Source organism: Stigmatopora argus, chromosome 8 (genome assembly GCF_051989625.1).
Source record: "Stigmatopora argus isolate UIUO_Sarg chromosome 8, RoL_Sarg_1.0, whole genome shotgun sequence".
In the NCBI taxonomy this organism is placed as follows: domain Eukaryota; kingdom Metazoa; phylum Chordata; class Actinopteri; order Syngnathiformes; family Syngnathidae; genus Stigmatopora; species Stigmatopora argus.
The window spans coordinates 12,693,386-12,709,813 of record NC_135394.1 but is presented as its reverse complement, the minus strand read 5'-3'; the positions used below and the strand labels follow the sequence as shown (position 1 = coordinate 12,709,813).

The 16,428-nt window shown below is 40.0% G+C and overlaps 1 protein-coding gene across 5 annotated transcripts in view; it reads right to left on the bottom strand.

Annotated features, from left to right (window-relative positions):
- The window catches only part of tle2b (TLE family member 2, transcriptional corepressor b), a 64,610-nt gene that overhangs the window by 7,619 nt on the left and 40,563 nt on the right, over positions 1–16,428 (bottom strand). For 4 of the 5 annotated variants that reach the window (XM_077606915.1, XM_077606917.1, XM_077606914.1 and 1 more), the window contains 6 exons: positions 11,692–11,754; positions 9,091–9,165; positions 7,730–7,910; positions 6,025–6,041; positions 4,180–4,320; positions 2,827–2,880 (listed from right to left, as the gene is read on the bottom strand). In XM_077606915.1, the coding sequence (XP_077463041.1) occupies positions 2,827–2,880; positions 4,180–4,320; positions 6,025–6,041; positions 7,730–7,910; positions 9,091–9,165; positions 11,692–11,754 (531 nt within the window). The remainder of the gene's footprint in view (positions 1–2,826; positions 2,881–4,179; positions 4,321–6,024; positions 6,042–7,729; positions 7,911–9,090; positions 9,166–11,691; positions 11,755–16,428) is intronic. The other variant, XM_077606916.1, reaches the window with a different exon arrangement.

Here is a 16,428-nt window from a genome sequence, read left to right as displayed (position 1 = left end):
GGTTTTAGGTAAAAAAAACATTTTGGTCACTATGGGATATATTTCAAGGATTAGTTGGGAGAAGCAGATTTTAGTAAAGAGGTGGATGGAAGATGGCAGAGTGGGCTGGGCCAAGGACTGAGGTGTAAAAGTACACTTATAAGCATCGGTAGCCACACCGATTTATTGAGTAGACTTAAAGAAAACAGTCAAATGGCAATACAGTGGTACCTCGACCTACGAGCAGCTCTACCTACGACATGCTCGAGATACGATGAAAATTTCGATCAAATAATTCGCCCTAGATACGATCAAAATTTTGAGATGCGAGAAAGCCAGGTGGCCATGACATGAGAGGCTGTTTATCATTGTAGCGCACTGTCTTTTTTGCCGCATCTCATCTCTTTCGTGTATAACAGATATCTACGAGCACTGAACGATTTTTTCAGACGAGTTTCCGCCACACATGGACCAGAAAACGCACGACGCGCATGCGCGGGCAAAAATAGGGCTTTCTGGGTAATGAAGTTTACTCGTGCACACAACACCGATAGCCAATGGCACCCTGTCTCAGAATAAAACTTCATTACCCACAATCAATACGTGGGTAGGCTGTTATTCCTTCCTTAGCCTGTTAGCTCCCGCGATCGCTCATTCAAGACTACTTCTCGTTGGCAAGTGGCTGTGCGTTATCCTATTGTGAGGACATTTGTCTGCATCATTTTCGGAATATTTTGAAGGGAATACAACAGCAAACAGCCCATCGATAGCGAACGTGAGGGTGGAGGCGTGGCAAACAGCTAACCCGGCTAGAACGAAGGCAAAAAAAAATAAAACAAAATTAGAATTCAGTTTTGTGTAAAGTTACATTAAACATATGTTTCAGTGTCTGTATATAATAATCCAAATGAATTTAAATTAGTTTGTTCCGTTACGAGTGCGTTATCGTGGAAATAGTAAAAATAAAACATTTTTTCCAATCCAATATCCTGTTTTTGGTGTTTTTGCAGAGGGTTGGAATGAATTAATCTGTTTTTAGTTCATTTCAATGGGAAACGTTGGCTCAAGTTACGAGAAGCTCGACATACGAGCTCAGTCCTGGAACGGATTAAGATCGTATGTCGAGGTACCACTGTATGTAGTAATTTTTCGGGATGCTATGCAGTGGGAACAGTAGCGTTATCTAGTGGGAAAAAAGAAGCCAGAAGGTAATCTAATGGACATGTTAAAATGAGTATATATATATTAAAAAAAATTGCTTCTTGGTTGCCAGTTTTCATGATGGACAAGGAAGCCAGATTAAGCATCAGACATGGTCCACAAAACAAGCAGAAATATGATATTATGGGATAGAAACTCATATGAGAGAGACGTAGAAGGAAAAGGCAGCAGGAACAGGAAACTAAATGCACCCCATATCTGCCAATTTGATCACACAAAAGTGAAGGTAATAACATAAAAGATGAAATATTTAGCAGGCCTGAAGAAAATCCAATAAATGCTCATTGTCTCCACAAACATCTTAACGACCACATGTGAGAATCTATAGCTTACAATTTCATGCAACTATAACATGATTAGTGTCATATGAAGTCATTATGGAATGAATTATCACTTTCAGTAAGGATAAATAACTTATACAAGGACGCTCAGGAATTTCATTACACTCTAACCAGGCTCATTTATCAATATATTATAAAGGCTGTGGACAGTAGAAATGGCTTGGGCTTTCAAAATCTCACATGACCGACGATGCCTCCTTGTAAACGTTGTCATTTAGGCTTGTGAAGGTCAAACGGAAAGGTGCCTACTACCATAAATAACTTTGCTCAGGCTCACAAGGATCTTAAATGGCCTTATATTTTTGGAGTTTAAGGAGCCATTTTTTTACCCTATTACCGTATGTTCCTCAATATAAGGTGCACTGGAGTATAAGGCGAGTATTTAATGAATGGCCTATTTTAAAATTAATTTCATATATAAAAGGTGCACCGGATTATAAGATCCAGTAGTAGTAGTAGTAGTGGATTGTGTTATACAGCAATGAGATAGAGCTGTGCTAACGGGAATTTGATACAAAGATTAGCCAATATTTATACATATATAAGGCGCGTCGTATTATAAGGTACCGTGACCGGTCGCCGGACTTTTGGTCACCGGACGTTTGGTTGCGGACGTTTGGTTGCGGACGTTTGGTTGCGGATGTTTGGTCGCTGGTTGTTTGGGTCCAGGCGACCAAACGTCCACAACCAAACATCCGGCGACCAAAAGTCCGGCGACCAAAAGTCCGGCGACAAAACAACACAGTCTACGCATCAATAAAAGCCAACAATGGCCCTGAGCAGTTTCACTGAGCGGACGTGTGAGTGTATAAGAGTTTGTATGTACATGAGTTGTCCCCTTAGGAAGGGACGTCAGTCAGGGTCTTAACAAGTTCTCCAACAAAACACAATAAAAGTACGGGAAATTTGGAGCTTTTCTTTAGCCTAATAATTAATAGGGCATTAAGTATGACTAAATAATAATTCACAGTTTGTATTTAGGGAATTTGAGCAACAATTTTAAATGGTAATTATCAATAACCTTCCGGGCGACCAAACGTCCGGCGACCAAAAGTCCGGCGACCAAAGGTGCGGCGACCAAAGGTGCGGCGACCAAACGGCCGAGTACCATAAGGCGCACGTAGTCTTTTAATTCTGCCTGATAGCGCAGAAAATAGTAAATACTGATACCTGCAAACCTAACACGCTATGACATTTGTGTCTATATAGTTGTGCTGTAAAATAAGTGTATGCAAAATGTGTGTCTTGATTCAGTAAAAGGGAGAGAGAGAGACGGGGAACTGACCTCATTGGACACATCCACGACCAAATTGTCCTCACTTTTGTCTCCATCACTGTCCTGCACGTAAGAGAAAAGACCAATATTTGTTTTACTTTTCCCCAAAGACGCCACATAAGACGTGTGTTCACAGAGCGCTTTAATCACCACGGCCGAAATCAGCTTGCGTGCAGAGAAGCAAACACACACGCGCGTGCACTCACACACACACCGATCAATACGTCAATATCCCTGGCAACACTTTGCCCCCCGCCCCCCCACCCCGTCAGTCCACCGAGCCGCCTTCGACACCGAGACACTCTGCACCAAACATCTGCTGTCCCTATATTGATCTGACACACACACAAACACACATACACAGTTGCTCTTTCTACATCAGCTGCACATTTTTGTCTACTTTCCAACTTTCCACTAGACATCTTCCACTCCCCCCCGCCTCAATTTCTCTCCCTACTTTCTAGGGCGAGAAAGATGGCACTTAGTCGCCATGGTAACTGAGCTTTGATAGATAGCATCAGGGCCTGATAGTCCTCATCGACATCAGTGGCGAGTGACAGTGCCTAATTAATACACGGGCGATTTCTGCAGTGGCGCCGTCCTTGGCGGAGGGCCGGGGGACGGGAAAAAGTCAGACTGGGAGGAATTGGGGGTTAAAAATAAAGAGGAAATGAGAAGAGGAAAAGTCAACAAACAAGTCATTATTAATGCAGCTAAAATGCACTGAAAAAAATACTCAAATTTTGATTTAAACGAGCTTGGCCATTCCTGCCTGACAATGTATAGGCTATTCAACCCAAACACAGTTTTAATTGACCCTTTACACTTTCATGGAAAATTTCACGTACGCACACAATTTGTTTGCAAAACCGAAATCTCATATTTGAAAGTTGTAGTTGTAAATAGATGCTAGCAAAAGCTTGTGAAACAAAGGATTAAAAAGCAAAAACAGCATGCGTTCATAATGTAAAAAAAAAATAAAAAATCCATGTTAGAGCAATAACGGTTTAGTGGTTAAATCATTCAACACAATTAAGATTTGGTGCAATTGATAGCAACTGACATCCAATTCACTTGAGCGGGGAGGGCTGATCATATTCAAAAGGTCACGTCGATCACTGTCAGTGGCAACCAATAAGTGAGTCACCAATCTCAAAACTTCACATCTGAACTACAATTTACCACCCTCCCCCCCAAAAAAAATCACAGATTCCACATTTCATCCACAGAACACACTTAGCATTTTGACGTTTCATTTTATGCATGAAACTGTTTAAAATATTTGAAAATGTGGTGCCATTGTAATGTTAGAAATACACAAGTATTTAACCATAAAGGCCGCAAAGAAAGAAAAGTACGTACATATGAATGTGGCGCGAGGGCTTCTTTGTCGTCACACCGTCTCCTCTTGGCCTCCGCTCCTCCCTGGGAGGAGGCGTAGCCGCCTGATGGCCCCTGTCGCTCCTCGGGTGGCTGACTGTCTGATGATGATGCTGACTTACTCTGAAAAGGGGGAAAACAACAGGAAAGGAAAGTTGCAAACTTCTGCTGGTTGTTAGCATCTCATGTCACAAAAATCATAGCTCTGCATTTTAAGGTAGAGCCAGAGTTCTATGGATTTAAGCTTTGTTCCCAAAATACAAAAAATTTAGTTTAAAGTTTTTTTTCTGGAAAAAACACCTCTTTTTGTCTTCACATAATATACAACTTTTTTAAATTGAAAAGTAAAAAGCCACCTGCCAGCCCCAAAACACGTCTAAAAAATGACTTGTTGCTCCTAAATTTTCTCTCTCGTGATACATAGGTTCATTTTAGTGGTAGGATCAAAATAAGTACATTTCAGTTGTATTTAACTTTAAATAGGTGTAGATTTTTAACCACTTTTGGACGTTTATTGACCACACCTTGAATTAGCAGCCAGCCAATCGCAGATCACAAGAAGATGGACAACCCATTCACGCTCAGGGCACTTTAGAGTGTTCAAAAAGCCCCCATGCACATTTTGTGGATGCAGGAGGAAAGCGGAGTACCCGGAGAAAACCCACACAAGCCAGGGAAGAACATGCAAACTCCACACAGGAAGTTCCAGACCTGGGATTGAACCCTCGATCCCAGAACAGTGAGGCCGGCGTGCTAATCACAGGTAGATACTAATAAAAGCAAATAGGGCAACTTTGAAAATAAGCATAGGATACGAATATCTCTTAAAATGAGACATTGAAGCTACGCTAGTATATTGACAATACGGCGCTCAGAAGAGTGGATCAAAGTGTCGGATTGTTTGGCCAGCCAGAGTTCATCCGGTGAGGGGCCCTTCTATCTCTGTCCCCCCGTGGAGAGGTGCAACAAGGCAAAGGAAGGAGCTCACTGGGAGGACAGGATGGAAGAGAGGAGGAATAACACAACAGAGCTCATCTCCCCTCCATGGAGAATTGAAAGATGTTTGGTTGGTGCCAAACGTTAATTTCTCTTGCTGCTTCAAAGTCAACACTGTATATTTAGCAATTAACTTACGCTCCGTAGTTGGACTGCAGCTGCATGTCGAGGGAGTGAAAGGCTTTTCTGTTACCACATAAAAGTGGAAAACCTGCTTTTATATTTAAAAAAAGGCAGTAAAAATTCCCCCAAAAAAGTGGTATTTTCTACAATCAAAAATCTAAAAAAAAAAGAAGAATACAGTGAGGATGACTACAGGTTTCATCAAGTGAAATGTTGACTTTTTTTTTAAGAGAACTGAATTAAATGCCATTTCTGTAGCCAAATTCTTCCAAAATATCAGAGAATTTTAGACCTAATTTCATGAGCGCGAGTACAATTTACACTTTAATGAATTTAAGACCTACCCCGCGAAACCCAATTTTGATGAATGATTTGATCTAAGAGTGTTTTGCACTAAGGGCGTGTTCACAGTACAAATTGAACTAATAACTCAAGGCTACGCCCTACGGTGAAAGGAGAGTCATGCATCAGAGTTTTATGACCCCAAAACATCAGAAGATGTCTGTCATGTAGAAGAAAACTGTCAGGTGGGCACGCAATATTTATCATGGACAAAAAAAGACATTGTGGAGATGTTATGAATGGCTGTTGCAACACACTTTGCTGCGCTTGTGTATTTCACTTGCTCAATCAATGGTGCACACACGCACACACACACACACACACACACACACACACACACACACACACACACACAAAACTACTCACCCTGCTGGGTGCTCCTTCTGGGATTGGGCGGAGAAGCATGAAAAGAGAGAAAAAAAATTGTCAGATAAGCGAGAAAAAGGGTTGACGTCAGAGCCGAAGACGGGAACAGCAGTCAACCAAGGTTAAGACCGCTCGTCTTGTTAAAACGCCGTCATGGCCAGATTTTCTGACACCAACAAAGATGCGTTATTGTGCAAATACTCAATCAAGACAGAACCTTTGTTTCTTTTTTTATAAAATACATTTTTCCAACTTGGCTTTATTCACAAATCTTTGGCGCCCGAAACAGATAAGATGTGCCCGGAAGGTGAGGGAAAGTTCAAACGCATGAGGTTCTGTAATATGAGATCAAATGAGCTCCACCGGGTGGTCTACTCAAAGAAAGAGTGCTCTTATATCTTTAATCGTCGAAAGTCGATATTTCTGGTCAACCCACATAGGAAATAAAAAAAAAACTAGATGCAGTAAATTGAAAACAAAAACAAACCTCTGCCTTAAAAATGCCATTTTAGTTTAATGTTAACAAACAAGGCAATACCAAAATGAGGTCTGCTAATTTCTGGAGACCCTGGAAGGGCTTGGTGCTATTGCCATTTGTTTCAATGTGGAGAGATGATTTGAGATATGAATGTCGGAACTAGACAAATTACAATAGCATGTCAAGGCAGCACTTTCCACGTTGTGCACAAAAATTATTTGAGGTGATCTATTCATATTTTGAAAAATGTGGGTTTTCACGTAATTTTTGTGCTTTGGGCAAACTTTCTAAAGTGGCAGAAATATATGTGAAATACAATAAAATAAGCCAGCAATTGCTTTTCAACCTTTTCAAATTTGTGGGAATCCGAGATGAAAAACATTTACGCAAACCCTATGTAAAGGTACAGGGGTTCTTAGTGACCCTCCTTTGTAGGGACATATTTCTGTCCCTCAATTTGATCATTTATGGAAGGATTCACAGTTAAAGGCAAGTGATTCCTTAATGCTAACTATGACTATGCATAGAAAAGGAATATCGGAAACAACTTTAGGGTGGAAACCTTGGTACTCGGACGTTTGGTTGCCAGACGTTTGGTCGCCGGACGTTTGGTCGCCGGACGTTTGGTCGCCGGACGTTTGGTCGCCGGACGTTTGGTCGCTGGACATTTGGTCGCCGGACGTTTGGTCGCCCGGAAGGTTATTGATAATAACCATTTAAAATTGTTGCTCAAATTCCGTAAATACAAACTGTGAATTATTATTTTGTCATACTTAATGCCCTATTAATTATTAGGCTAAAGAAGAGCTCCAAATTTCCCGTACTTTTATGTGACCTATATTGTGTTTTGTTGGAGAACTTGTTAAGACCCTGACTGATGTTCCTTCCTAAGAGGACAACTCATGTACATACACACTCTTATACACTCACACGTCCGCTCAGTGAAACTGCTCAGGGCCATTGTTGGCTTTGACTGATGCGTAGACCGTGTTGTTTTACCTTGTTTGGTACTCGGACGTTTGGTCGCCGGACGTTTGGTCGCCGGACATTTGGTCGCCGGACATTTGGTCGCCGGAACTTTGGTCGCTGGACGTTTGGGTCCGGGCAACCAAACGTCCGGCGACCAAATGTCCGGTCACGGGAAACCTTGACATGAAACTTTCTGAGGTGGGACTTCGTTCTAATAATCATTGCTAAAGCAAATTGTTTTGCGTGCCGCTTTAATACCTCGGAGATGGTCTGCGTCAAGGTGGTTGCGTTCATCCTTGGCAGCGAGATGGGCCGACACCCCTAAAGCCCCTGTCAGCGCCAGGAGCCCGGAGCCACCCGTGCCCAGAGACAAGCCGGACGGGTGCGGCGTGAGGGGGATACCCGGGGCGTGGTGGGACAGGTGCTGGAGCTGCTGCTGCTGTGGCCACAGGGACGGGAGAAGGGGAGCGGGGGGAGATAGATGGGAGGAGGAGGAGAGGGGGGATCGTTAGGAAGGAAGGAAGGAAGGAAGGAATCAGAGGAAATCATAAGAGTGTGATTTGATAGGATGGCAGTGAGATTAGAGGATTAAGAGGTTGACACGGCAGATAAAAAAAGCAAAAGAGGAAAAGGAGGAAATTGAATCATCGGCAAACACGGGGATAGATGTGGAGATAACGATCAGGAGGGGTGAAGTTCCACAAGATGGGATCATAAAAGAAATCAAGTGGAAAGTGTGAATGGAGAGAAGAGCGGCGAGACGATGATGGATGGCGGTGTGTGGTGGGATGTCCATTAGGGTTAGAGAAGAGGAGGAAATGACAGAAAAAGAGGAATGATAGAAGAGTATAAGAAAAACAGAGATGCTTCAGGCATAGGAAATACATGTATACAAAAATGAATGTCAAAAAAACTTCAAAATGAGGCTTATGTGAAAGAATGCTTGTCTAGTATGTGTCTATACATTAAATTTCGTGTACCTCGTGATGGACAGTGTTTTCGTTTTGGAACGCTAAAAGTCTGAGCGTTAATGTTTGTCAATAAAGCTCTTTGTATTTTGACTTTTACTTTACAAAAACAGTTTCAACAATTCATACAAGTGACTTCTTTTCGAGTTCCTCTGATGGAACAAGCTGAATACAAGTGAAAGAAGGTATTTTTCTTTGCTACCATTGTAATCATTAGAACTTTTTGTCGAGGTTGTTCCATTGTCTATCAAAAAACACTTGCTAGCAAAATAGTACAAAGAAATCACTCTACTGAAACACATTTGAAATCAATATTCAATTCTTTTACAGGTTTTTTTCCTTTTTTTTTTTAAAATGTTTTTCCCCGTTAAGCTTGACAGTGACCTCAACTGAGGTGTAATAAACCACTTGAAAGCTAACAACATTGGACTCTTTTCTTAAAAAAACGTTAAAAATCTGGCAAACTAGTCCATTTGCACATGCATACAGTCCACACATTTGTATTAGTAATCAAAACTGTGGCCCATAACTGGTGAACCACGGAAAAAGGGACAATAATCGCATACATATTCAGGTCTTGGCTACAAATCTAATGAGAGAGCTAAACATTCTTGGGTGTCGTTATTCTATTTGTGTGTGGTGGTGACTCACCCCGATGATGGCGTTGAGTTCAGCCATGGTGACCTGCTTGGCCCGCTCCACTGCTTGCACCACTTGTTGCTGATGCTATAAAACAAACAAACACACACACACCACAACAAAATAGAAAGAAGTATCATTAAATACATTGTGTGTCATGTTTCAGAACACATGACAACCATTTCAAGATTCAATTACAAATACTCGGGGTTAAAAATGAATTTAAGTCTAGCCTAACTATCGGGAAAAACACTAAGGAAAAGCATTTTCTCTTTGGAGAGATTCTTAACACTGTCATAGTAATAATTTATTCCAAATGTAATTGACCTATATGAAAATGACCAATGCATCTTGCATCTCAATTTTCAATCAAGTCAAGTACTTCAATGAATGTAAACTCATGTAGAAGCTGGCAACCAAGCGTAAAGATGCGCAAGACTCAAATCCTGGTGTGTTTATAGAAGTTCCCAAAGTAATCAGTCACGCATACGCACACACACACAAAAACACACACCGTGTCAATATTGATCAAACTAGCAGAGCCGTGACCTCGCTGTCTGCGGGATGCACATTCATCAGTGCACGCTTATTCTGGGACCAAAAAAAAAACGTCTGCAAATTTGTATTCCCTGCACGCACACACTTTCACTTTACATTGTTTGCAGCGTCACACGTGCCTCGGGCAGATTGCTAAATGCCAGATCTTTTGACCTTAAAAAAATGCCAATTTACTACAAAATTCCCTTGTGCTCGTGAGGTCCTTTTGCCCCCTCGCGGTTGTCATGCAGATGTGTAAAAGTTGGATGCAAAGTTCAGTTTATCCTGCATTATATTAAAAATTTTAACATTCATCTTCTGTTCCGCTTCTCCTCAAGAACAGGTGTCAAATCTGCGGCCCAAGGGCCGTAAGTGGACCGCTAGGGATTCCGATCTGGCCCACGGGGGTTGTTCTCACTCCTACTATACATACATAATTAAATGCTTTCACTTTACTACTGCACTTTGCTCAATTTCCTATCCTAAATTGTTTAAAAAAAAGCCAGAAGTTGAGTTTGATTTTTGATTATTTATTTTTTTTACACAGATCTGATTCCCTATATAATCATCATGCTAGAATAAATAAATTCCAGGTCAAATAATTTATAAAATGTCCACAATTTATATGGAAATTTTGATGGAGTATGTGGAAAACTTGTAAAATGACTACATTGGGATTAGAGTTCGCATTTTCACCCTGCGTACGTAGTAAGTCGTCATAACGGAACTCTTTTGTTTTAGAAAGTGGAACCACAAAGAAGTGGAATCTGTCTCTGATTACACTGTGGCTTTGTGGCTTTTGCCAGGCACCTGTAATCTTGGACGCCACTAGCCTCCGGAGATCGCTTAGTGGGTGGACCGCGTTCTGAACTTGCGGTCTGAATCGGATCCCAGCGTTTTTCAAGGCCAACAATCCAGCAAAAGTTTGCCGAACACCGTGAATCTCTGTGGGAGGATTGTTTTCATTTCTATACGAGGGGCAGGAAAGGACACTTTCCCTTGTAGGTTTTGCAACGTGCTCCAAACTCAGATTGCCAAGAGCAGCAAAAGCTAATGTTCCACAAGGGAGGAAGAGCCAGAGTATACTGCGGTCACTCTCGCATTGTTTAAGGTTGCAGACCTTCTTTAATTGTACAGAAGCCCCGACTAAAGTGGAAAGGGCTTTTCATATGAGGGAAAAAGTGCAAATACAGGTTATAAACTAGGAGCGGCTATTTTCGGACCCATGTGTTCTGAAAAGCAAACTGCATGCACTTGAAAAAGGCCAAGTAGAAAAGGACTTGAACAGGTCAGAGAGTGCAGAAGTGAATGTAAAGAAAAGACTTAAGATTGGTCGGCTAACCATGCATGACATTTCTCCAACCTTCTCCTACCTACCGTTAAAGAAAAAAATATTTAGTCGTCTGCTATGGACCTCATTTGAAGGTGAATTGACGACAAAAAAAGATGGTCATAAAAAAAAACATTTGCGATGAGTTGCTTTCAAATATTCTCCTTCCTGGGTATTGAATTTAGCAGCGGATATTCGGTACTATAACTAACTAACTATGGAGTATTTTTTTGTTTTCTTACTGCTTTTGATGCCTCATCTTAAAAAAGTACATGCAAACAGAACTTAAGTGTTAAGTGAAAGTCTTTGAGGTGAGAGTTTATTCATTTAGAAAATATCCCCCAAAAAATTCACAAAATAATGACACTGAGAAACCTTTGATTTTAGCTGAACAGCTCACCAATATTCACTCATCCCATAATTTATGGCTAATTTCTTCTTTTTTCATTAATTTTCTCAAACATTCAAAAACGAGCTCATACGCAACTTTGTATTACAAACTGTGAAGGGCTAATTTATCAGGGGAGACTTCACAAATCATTTAGGCAACATAAAAATAACGCTTTGACAAAACGCACATACATCCCAGATGGAATACTATGTACTAGATATTTTGACACTGTGCGAGAAGCTTTTAGTTTCCGTGGAACGCTTCCTTAAAGTTTATACTTTTTTTTCTGCTCTCTTTATCCCTTTGACATCCAATAAAAGGTAAACTGTCAGTGTTTGGCAAGGACCACACTTACCTCTTGAGAGAGAAAAGGGATGATCTGAGCGCAGATGGCACTGAGACGCTTCACAATCTCCGCCTGAGATGAGAAGAAATAGAGATAAAAAATAAATAAATATGAGAGAGGCTACTCGATCAAATCCCATATGGCAAAGTGCCCATTGAACACGGAACATATGATACACATTTACAGTACATTAAGCCTTTGCCACATCAAATAAACACAAATCTAACGAGATTGTGTCGGAAGACGTCCAAAGCATTTGAACTGGGAGGACTCGAACAATAATTTGCATTCTTAAGTTAAGGTTAGATTTTTTTTTTTTTGATTTCACCTTATAAAAAGTGTTCTTTGGTACAAGAGCATTAGAATATAATAATAATATGACTACTGTAATATTCGGACTATAAACCACACCAACGGAAATTTGACAAGAAAATCTGTGGTCTAAAAAAAATCTAGTCTTGGATTTTTGTTACAATTTTTATTCTTTCTGTCTTAAATATAATTGTTTTCTTCCCCCTATTTGTGAGCCCTGAGTGCACTTGTGCTACTAAATAATCTCAATTGTTTGTTCTCGTGACCCCTTTTACAATGACTTAAGTGTTTTCAAGTTTTAAGTGACATTAAGAGAATAAAAAATAATCTTAATTTTTTTTTTTTTATCTGGCATTCAAACATTGGTGCATAGACTTTTTAGACTGACAGTAAAAATAGATGATACAGATGTTCCAAGTAAATTGTCCGCCTGTGAGTTCAGTTGTTAATAATACAGCAAAGTATATGAAAAAACACACTGGCGTCCTAAAAACATTTTCACATTGCCCGCCAACCTAGTTAGCATCCAGCTGCACACACACGTGCAAAAAAAAACACACACAAAGCCTCTGCTGTGTGTCTAATTCTATCTGTGAGTGCCCTCAGCCTCATTTTGCTCCCTTCCTTACTCCGCCGTTCTCTCTTTCCCTCCAACAGCTCTCACATGGAGCCATTATTACCCCATTGGCCCGCCCTCCTCTCGGCGGCCTCTGCTTTCACTCTCTCCTTTGCCCCCCTCTCTCCTTTTTTTATTTCTCCATTATGGGTCTCTCTCTTCATTACTTTCTCGCTTTAATTTTCCAGGTCCTCCTCCTCTCCCAAGCTGGGGGATGAAGAGAGGAGGTCGAGAGGAAAAGGGGCCGATAAAGAGCACCGAGCCGAGGTTGGAAACACATCCTCGCCACGCAAACACACTCATCTGTATGATGAGCCGGCCTGTCACTCACAGGCACTCTAATCATGGCCGCCATCGCACACACTTGCAAGGACACCCGCTCATTACATCATACATTTATAGTAGTGTGTGTGTATGTGTGTGTGGAATACTGATATGGATTTATGGATGAGTGAATGCAATATTTAGTAACCGGACTGGGTTTTAAGACAAGTACAATTGGAATCGAGTCTTATTTCAAATCAATATTCCCAATTGAAGGGATTACATATGGGCAAAAAATGATTTTGGTTGAGTTTTTAAATTAAAAAAATGGGCAGATAAGTAAATTATTAAGTAAATAAATATAAGAGTTGTATAAGACCGGGAAGCAAGTAAAATTGGAACCAACCAAGTCAATTGCAATTTATTTCAAATCAATATTCCCAATTGAAGTGATTATATAGTCAAAAAATGGTTTTGGTTGAGTTTATAAGAAAGAAAAATTGGCAGATAAGTAAATTATTAAGTAAATAAATATAAGAGTTGTATAAAATGGGAAACAAGTATAATTGGAACCAACCAAGTCAATTGCAATTTATTTCAAATCAATATTCCCAATTGAAGGGATTATATACAGTCAAAAAATGATTTTGGTTGAGTTTATAAGAAAGAAAAATTGGCAGATAGAGTTTGTAAATAAGTAAATTATTAACAAAAAAATGTAAGAGTTGTATAAAACTGGGAAACAAGATCCAACTCAATTGCAGATTAATTCAATTCAATATTCCCAATTGAAGGAATTATATGCAGTCAAAAAATATTTTGGTGCATTTCATAAAGAAAAATCAGCAGATATTGAGAGTTTTGTAAATAAGTAAATTATTAACTAAAAAAATGCAAGAGTTGTATTAGACTGGGAAACAAGATCCAACTCAATTGCAGATTATTTCAATTCAATATTCCCAATTGAAGGGATTATATACAGTCTAAAAATGATTTTGGTTGAGTTTCTAAGAAAGAAAAACTGCCAAATATTGAGTTTGGTAAATATGTAAATTATTAAGTAAATAAATATGAGTCCAGGGATAGGGTGGCGACCCATTCAGAGAAATGGTGGCAGGATATTTTAAACTAATATAGTGTAGTGGTGTCGCATGATGAAGGAAGTTGATAAAGTTAGTTTGGATAGCATGCTTTATGTGGAGAAGCGCATATCGACTATGAAAATTCAACTTTCAGTGTTTCACACTTGCTTGCATCTCCACTTTTGAGACAACTTTTGATATCTCTCTGAACTATACAACAGCTAAAAATGAATGAACGCACAAGGGACTCACATGGTTCCCAGTCTGTACAGTCCTTGTTGATTTTCTCTTGATAATGATCGGAACAGAGGCTAACTAACAAAGGCTGCGTGTGTTTGAATCAACAACATCTGGGAACGAGAAATCCTTCTCCAATTTGGCAAACACTGCCACGATCTGGAAACAATTCAAACAGCCAGTCGCCAAACTCTGATTGAAGAGATAAAAAAAAAATGGGGCTAGGGCAACGTCATGCTAGGAACTACGAAGATTTAAACTTTGGCAAGGCGAGGCAGGTTTATTTATACTTTGCGTTAAAACAAAGGAACGCCTGGCAAATTCACTGATAAATAAAGGGATCATTTCAAGTCATGTTTAAACTGGAATGTTGCAAATGCATGTAATGCAATAAGCAGGGTAAGGAATGTTTTTAAGTAGATGAGCTGGATTGAAATGAAGGGGACTTTTCTGAGGAGTCTTCAATCAACTTTATGATCATATGTCATACACGCAAATGTGTATTGTTTGTTATACAAGCAAGTTGACATGGATGAGGCCACCATTACATTTTTGGTTCATATTTCCAAGAAAGCATTGTTTTACACAGATTTTCCTGATTTAACTGGAACTTGAAGAATTTCCATGATTGACTTTGGGTGACAAAGATCAGAGTTTCAAATGGTTCTAGTCTATTCATATTTTTAGAAATTGACCCTTTTTTTTCTCTTGTACTGTGAAAAAATGATTCATTAACCTTTTCTGATCTTTATAACTGCAATGGATTGTCTAATATTGTTTTCTTTAAACTGCAATACTATTCAATTCCATATTAATTTTTTGATAGTGTAAAAATATGTGATTGGAACATTCCTAGTTTTATGGAGACATTTTGGAAATGTAGTTGATTAAAATAAAGTATGAAAGGAGCAGGAAAAAAATGCAATTGGGAGATTTGTGACTTTAAAAAAATCTGCACTTTAAGAAAGTGATCTAATATCACATACTAACAAGAATACACAAAATCTACATTTAGGGTAGTGAGAGAGAAAAAAATAGTTCCATTTTATTTTTTCTCTGAACTCACAACTACACTTCCTTCATACCGCACGCTACAGCAACAGATTAAACTTAGAATTCTTTTAGTAAGATGGTGACGGAATACTAGAGAAGCCGCGTTTTGGCGTGGTAAGAGCCAAGAGCCAGCGGGGATTTGCGCTATAATAAAAGTCAGCTCGGCTGAAACAGAGTGCGCGCCGAGCCAGGTGTCACAAACGTGCACAGAGATGCCCGTCCACGGGCCTGCCAAAGCACAGTCAACAGGGAGTGCTGGCACAGGCTGGATGAATGGAGGGATGCGCAGATAGAGGCAAGAATAGCTACAAAGAAGTGGGAAAAAAAACAGGGTGAAGCGGGGAGGGGGTCAATAAACACCTGAGGGCTGAAAAGCTGCCAACTGCATTGAAATCTATTTCAGATTTTTTTTTTTAAAGCGTAGGCGAGAAAACAAAAAGGTACAGTAGCTTTTCATTGAATGCCAACCATGTGCTATTCTCTTAAAAATGTCATAGAATGCAATACGCTAGTAAAAAATGAAAAAATACGAGTCCATCCTAAGCTTCAGGACAAGTACATGCTGTTCTTGACAAGGTCTACACCAGAGGTGTCAAACACGTTTGGTTCGCAAGCCATTTTAATGCCAATTAGAGCTCATGTGAACCGGACCAGCATTTTTTTAGGCCCGAAAAATTAACTGCCATTGATGGCATTAGACGTCCAATTCATCTAGTTTGGCGGCGCCCTTACCAAAAAAATTAAAGCATTTAAATAGATACATACAGGATGAATGAGCTACAAAGTGCTCGTCAGGCAGAACAACAACCCCACGGGCCAGATCGGACCTCTTAGTGGGCCACTTCCGGCCCACGGCCCACACCTTTGACACCCAAGATCTACATACAGTAAGTGTTTAATAGCCAGAAACACACACACACACAGAGGCATTTTGTTTGTTCACCAATATAAGAATCAGTCATTAAAATTGTTAATACAATTAGAGTCTGGCTAATGCCTATTAAATCAGGGTAGTAAAAAAAATAACGTAAACAAAATTGTTCCAATGTCTGAAAAGAAACGATACCCGCGTTCATTTCCAAAAGATGCATTCGATGCAGTTTTCTCCGATGTGAAATTGAACGATGAGGATGTGAAACAACTTGTCAACGTTAAGAATGCCAACTATTCTTGCCAGCAGCA